Below are 6,214 nucleotides of genomic sequence, written 5' to 3' on the forward strand. Positions count from 1 at the left end.
ATCCACTTATACCCATTTATGTACAGATTGTTGACACAACTTAATACATATACAATTACAAATTCAAAAATGCTATCAACTAATAATTTCCATTTATAAAGGAAGTGTTCATAATTTTAATGTATGGTATAACTTCAAACTTTATTATGTTATAGGACATAATACCTACTTTAAATTCTAGACATTTACGCTAACTCAAAAACTAGCCTCATTTTTCAATCTCAATAATGTGGCAGTCTATTAGAATATTTAAGACAATTTATTCTCTAACTCTCATATTTTCTCTAATAATCTGTCAATCATCTCATTTTCACATCATTTAGTTTTAAAAATACATTTAAAAAGTCATCTTTTATATGATTTTTTAAATAAATAAATAAAACTTTTGTTTCGGTCAGATTCTCCTAACAAATACTAGAAGCATTCAAAGAGTAATATTAGGAATACTAAAATTTCTACCAAATGTTTTAGCAAATGTCTCACATGGAGTGGATCCCACAAAAGTATGGGGTCCACATTCATATAAGACATTTGATAAAACATTTAGTAAAAATTTTGAAATCTCAAGCATTTTCCACGTTCAAATACAACCATGACAATAATAAATGGCTCTTAATTAATAGAAGGAAAATAAGACACTTATTATATCAATAATATTATATTTACCATCTTTGTATCTTAACGTACCATTTTGTATGATGTCATCATGATCACTAATACAAGGAAAAATCATTGTACAGTGGTGTCAATAAAAAATTATTACAAATTTATGACAAAATTTATACTTTTAATTATTAATATTTATAATATCTATCATCTATTTGTAATTAATTTTTGTTGATAACACTGTAGTTCTTATATAATAGATCTCACATAAACTACATTAATATCTAATAATTATAATTACGTCATATAAAATAATATAATGGGGGCACGTTCGCTTAATGAGATTCACTCATGGAATAGGATTTCATGTCCAGAGTATAGAACAATCTATTGTTTGATTCATAAATTTTACACCAAATTATTAGTCTTAAATTTGTTGAATTATTCCTTCCCAGGAGGGGTGTTTGTTTGGAAGGATTGGAGGGGGTATTGGACTCCATGTCTAATCTATCATAGAATCTATTGTTTGATTGAGAATTTATAGGTCGGATTAGGAGTCTCATGGAACTATGAATCACATATATGTTGAACTATTGTATCCTAGACGGAATGTGGGATAGAAATTGTGAGATTAGAATTCCATGGGATTAAGTTCTAAAATGATATATTTGCCTTCCAAGTATTTGATTTCATTATGTATTGTATTTAATAAAATAAAACAAAATATAAAAATCTCAATTAAAAAATAAAATAAAATAAGTTTATTTAATTTTTATTGATGATTATTTATTTTTATTTTTTTAATAAATTTTATTAAATTTTAAATTTTATTTTATTTTATTTTAGAATTCCATGGGATTAAGTTTTAAATTTTATTGATGTTTAATTTTAAATTTTTGTTGATATTTTATTTAATTGGTATTTTATTTAATTTTTATTCATTTTATTTAATTTCATTATTTAATATTTATTATTTTTTTAAATACATATATTTAAATTTTTATTTTTAAAATAACATAATTTTTTTTTTTTATTTATTTAAAATAAAATAAAACATTAAATAACATAATAAAATAAAATAAAATATATTTAATATAGTCAAAATAGTTTATTGAGCATTTATCATTATTCATAATATGTCAAACAAACATTGGATTCAATTAAATAGTATTTTCCAGACATCTAATCCCGTAAGAAAATAAATATATGATACACATCCTTTCCGACAAAATAGTCCAAAAACTATATATTTTATGATTAATAATTCAATGGATTACAATCCTCCATTATCCAATCCATCCAAATAAATATGAGTGTAAAATTATTGTTAATATAATATTAGGGAGCTGTTATTCCCATTTCACTTTGTTCTAAATACACTCTTTTTTTGCCCTTATTATACGTAATTGTTATTCTCACTCTATTTTACTCTAAATATATTCAATTCTACCTATAATAAAACAAAAAAAAATAAAATATATTTAAAATAAAGTGGAGAAAGAATATCACTCCATAATATTATCTTTATTATTGTTGCAGTAATGATGTAGGTGGAATAAAAGAGAGAGAAAGTAGAGAGAGATTAAGAGAGTGTAGATCACTCTTCACATTATTAAAACACTCAAATTAAAATTCTCAAACATTATCCTTATTATTGGCAAGGAAGCCGTGCACGTTGACCAGAGCGGCTAGATGTAGGTGGTGTAGGTGTGGGTGGTGTTATCCTTGGAAAAGAGCTTGAGCCTGAATGCCAGAGCAGAGTCACCCAAGTTTTGTTGCATGACTTTTGTCAGCTTCTCCACCATGAATGGGGTTAGGTGGTTCACCCAATCACCCACCTCACCTTTCCTGAAAAGACTTTCATTTTCAAGGTTTAAAACAGCTCCTTTCCCTGTCTTGTTCACCTCCAACTCCTTCAAGCTCTGGAAGCTGCACAGCCTTGATATCTCCTCAGCCACCCCTTCTCTCTCCTCCTCTAATGAAAACGGGTACCCCAAAAACTCAGCCAACTTCCTCACATAAAACCCCGTGTCTTCTTTCATATCCTCGTACATCAAGAACAACACCTTGTGAGGTCTCTCTATGCTCTCTTTCCAGTACCCTAGCATATGGTCCCAGCAGGGTCCATACCCTATAACACCCCTACAATACATGTCGAAAGCTTCCTCCATGGAAAGGGGTCCCAGACTCGCAGGTCTCGCTCTCATGAGGAAATGCCAGACGGAGATGAAAGTATCGAATGGGTTGCGACACAGATACACAACCCGGCACCCACTGTCGTTGTTGTTATTGTTGCCGGACTTTTTGACAGAGTCCGGCAACGAAGCATACGGTACGTGGGTGCCGAAAAGTCTGGGGTCGCAGGACCTTGTGGAGGAAGACAGGTCAGCGACATGGTTGTAATTTGCATAGACCTTGTACTCGAGGAAAGGAACAAGGTCATGTGGGTTGGAGGTGAGCAAAGGATGGTTTTTTGGGCCAAAACGCTTGCGATTGGCAATAGCAAATGCGAGGGCTTTCAACCATGTTGTTCCGGATTTTGGGATAGTGGCTAGTATGATGTCACTGTCTTGGGCTTGGAAGTGTCTTTGGCATGAGATTATGGCTTGAATCTCCTTTGCTTGGCACCAAAAGTTTTGGAACCAATAGAGGTGATTGGTTCTCCAACCTTTCTCTATTGGAAGTGAGAGAAGCAATTGCTTGGACTCATTGCTTAGCTCTTCTTCTGCTTCTTCTCCTCCTCCTCTAGATTGGTTTTCAATCAACTGAGTCATAGTCATAGTGTTTGGGTGGGTTTTTGTGGGTGAAGGTTGGCATAAAAACTAGATTAGTCACGCCTACTTATATAGAGTATCTATCTACTGTTTGCTCGCTATTTATTTTATTTTTTTCTCCAGATCCACACGTTGAGCACATGCCGGAGACATTAACGGAAAATTATACAATAATTTCAGAGTAACAGGTAGTTATATTTGTCACTAATCACCATTTATTATGTCTTTCATATTTTTTAATTATTTAATATAAATAATTAATATTACCCTTTCTTTATCAATCATATCACCATGAAACACGTGGTCATACTCTAATCGCCGACGTTAACACATCTCATGAATTTAAAAAACATTTCATGAATTTAACACTTTTCACATGCTAATTGAAGGAAAATGCTATTTTTATATAAAATGCATACCAAAAAATCATCTCATGAATTTAAATATATATATATATATATATATTGGTTGTCAATCTGATTTTGATATCTTTACGAGTGATTTGATTTTAATTGAATAATTTATGTTGACTCACACCATTATGTAAATTAATTAAATCATGCACAAAGACTACGCATTCACAATTTATATTCAAAATTTATCCAAAAAATTTAATTTTTAATTTAAATTTATTTTATATATGGGCTGATATTTTACCAATTTAAAATCTACTACATAAACTGATTTGCAGAGAAATTTGAATTAATAGAATTACTCTTCAATCATGTGTGGAGAAATTGATCAAGAGTTACGTATGAAGCATGCATTCAATATTTTGTTAAGAATAATATTAGGGATCATGAAAAAAATATCATGAAATGTTTCATGAAATTTTTTTATCATTTGATTAGTGTGTGGTGTTTTTTGTATTTGTAATCCAAGGGTGTAGAATCTTTCATGATCATTTTCATGATATTTTTTTCATGATTCTTAACATTATTCGTTAAAAAATGTATAATTTTATAAAGATAAATACTAACAAGTACCCCAAGAAACAATAAATGATTGTTAATATATAATAAAGATTAATAAATATTATTTTTTAATAAACCTACTAACAAAGTTTTTAAAATAACATTTAAAGTAATCAAGTATATCATTTAAAAAAAGGGTAATTCTATCTGCACATCACTAATCATTTCAATACACACCATTTCTTAGTACACACACATAATAATTTTTAGAATTTTAAAATATCTTAGTTCATACATTTTTTTTTTTATCAGCAAAAGAATTACACTTTATTGATGAAAATGCATATGTTCATATGAGAATTACATCAATAAAGAAGGAGGGAGTGCAACAAACATTATAGTTTGACACTAAAAATACTACACAATCTAGGAAGCACGGATACGGATACGGGATACGGATACGATACGATACAGATACGGCGATACGACAAAATTTGAAAAACTAGGATACGGGTACGGCGGGAATACGTTCATAAAAAATATTATTTTAACAATTTTTAGTAATGCAGTATGTATAAAAATAAAACCTAAAGTAAAAGATAACTTGATAAAGAAGAAAAATTCCTATAACACTAAGAGTCTTCAAGGTCAAGAGCTTCAACTTGTTCCCCTTCATCAGTGAATATCACAAACCTTAGCTAAAGCCAAAAAATCATTCTTAAATAAAAATTTCAGCAAATATACCTTTTTAAGTCATCAATGATAGCTTAGGAAGTACGGATACGGATATGGTGATATGGGGATGTGGATATGGCGATATGTCAAAATTTGAAAAAGTATGATACAGGTACAGCGGGGTTACATTCGTAAAAAAAAGAAAATTATAATTTTAATAATGTAATATGCATGAAAATAAAACTTAAAGTAAATTAATAAATAAAAAGAGGGATTCCTATTAACCTAAAAGTGCTCAAACATTCATAAAACATCCAAAACTAAAAGCAAAAGCAAATGCAAATTAAACATCATCCTTACATGCCGATACCAAAAAAAGAATGAGAGCAGAGAGAAGAAACGTGAGAGAGTGAGAAAGCGAGAGAGAAGTGAGAGAGACAACAAGGATACATCAATTTGACAAATTCTATTACTTTAACTCTCACTATATTCCTCTTATCAAAGAACTAAACAAAATATTATAAGTAATATGTAACTTCGAGTATCCGATACTTCAAACTTAAGTATCCGATACTTCAAAATTAATAAAAAATTAATTAAGAAGTATCCGCTACTTTTAAGAAATATCCGATACGTATCCACGAGTATCCGAGGAGTATCGGTATCTGATAAGTATCCGATACGGATACGTCACCCTTTTTGAAGTATCCGTGCTTCATAGTACACAATCATATTCTAGTATCAACCTCAAAGTTGGTGAGAAACCAACAAAAACAAAACAACAAAACCAGTCTAAACAATGATCCACACTGGTGTAGAGCACCGCAGCCACCATTCATGCCTTAATGTAGTAAGTGCCTTACCCGTTTCAAATTAGCCACAACGGCATGCATTGAGTATTGAAACTCACCAGTATATACTTTAATCCACAAGGCAACTCTAGTCTTAATCAGTTCACAAATCTCCTCCAATATAGGTTGTTTTCCATTGAATATGGGCTTATTGCGCAACTTCCAAATGGACCATAGGACTACCAATGGAAGTGCATCCCAGATTTTACTTTCAAGCCTTCACCATTTATACCCTCTCCACTAATCCAACACACCTTCAGGCTTTTCAGGGGTCACCCAATGCAGATCCCACCAGTTCAGAATGTTTGTCCAGATCTTCCAAACAAATGGGCACAGTAGCACGACATGACAAATTGTTTCTACAAAATGCACAATTTGTCATGGCCTCATGACT

At 30.8% G+C, this 6,214-nt stretch overlaps 1 protein-coding gene across 1 annotated transcript; it reads right to left on the reverse strand.

Moving 5' to 3' along the window:
- Positions 1 to 2,111: 2,111 nt before the first annotated feature.
- On the reverse strand, positions 2,112 to 3,418 carry LOC114299754 (cytosolic sulfotransferase 15). Its single transcript, XM_028244590.2, has one exon. The coding sequence runs from the start codon at positions 3,384 to 3,386 to the stop codon at positions 2,295 to 2,297; it is 1,092 nt and encodes a 363-aa protein (XP_028100391.2). The 5' UTR covers positions 3,387 to 3,418; the 3' UTR covers positions 2,112 to 2,294.
- Positions 3,419 to 6,214: the final 2,796 nt, after the last annotated feature.

This window comes from Camellia sinensis, chromosome 2 (assembly GCF_055761805.1).
Source record: "Camellia sinensis isolate YWXY chromosome 2, ASM5576180v1, whole genome shotgun sequence".
In the NCBI taxonomy this organism is placed as follows: domain Eukaryota; kingdom Viridiplantae; phylum Streptophyta; class Magnoliopsida; order Ericales; family Theaceae; genus Camellia; species Camellia sinensis.

Bases quoted from the DNA above. Each gene is read 5' to 3' on its own strand.
- LOC114299754 (XM_028244590.2), bottom strand. From the start codon at position 3,386: ATGACTATGACTCAGTTGATTGAAAACCAATCTAGAGGAGGAGGAGAA.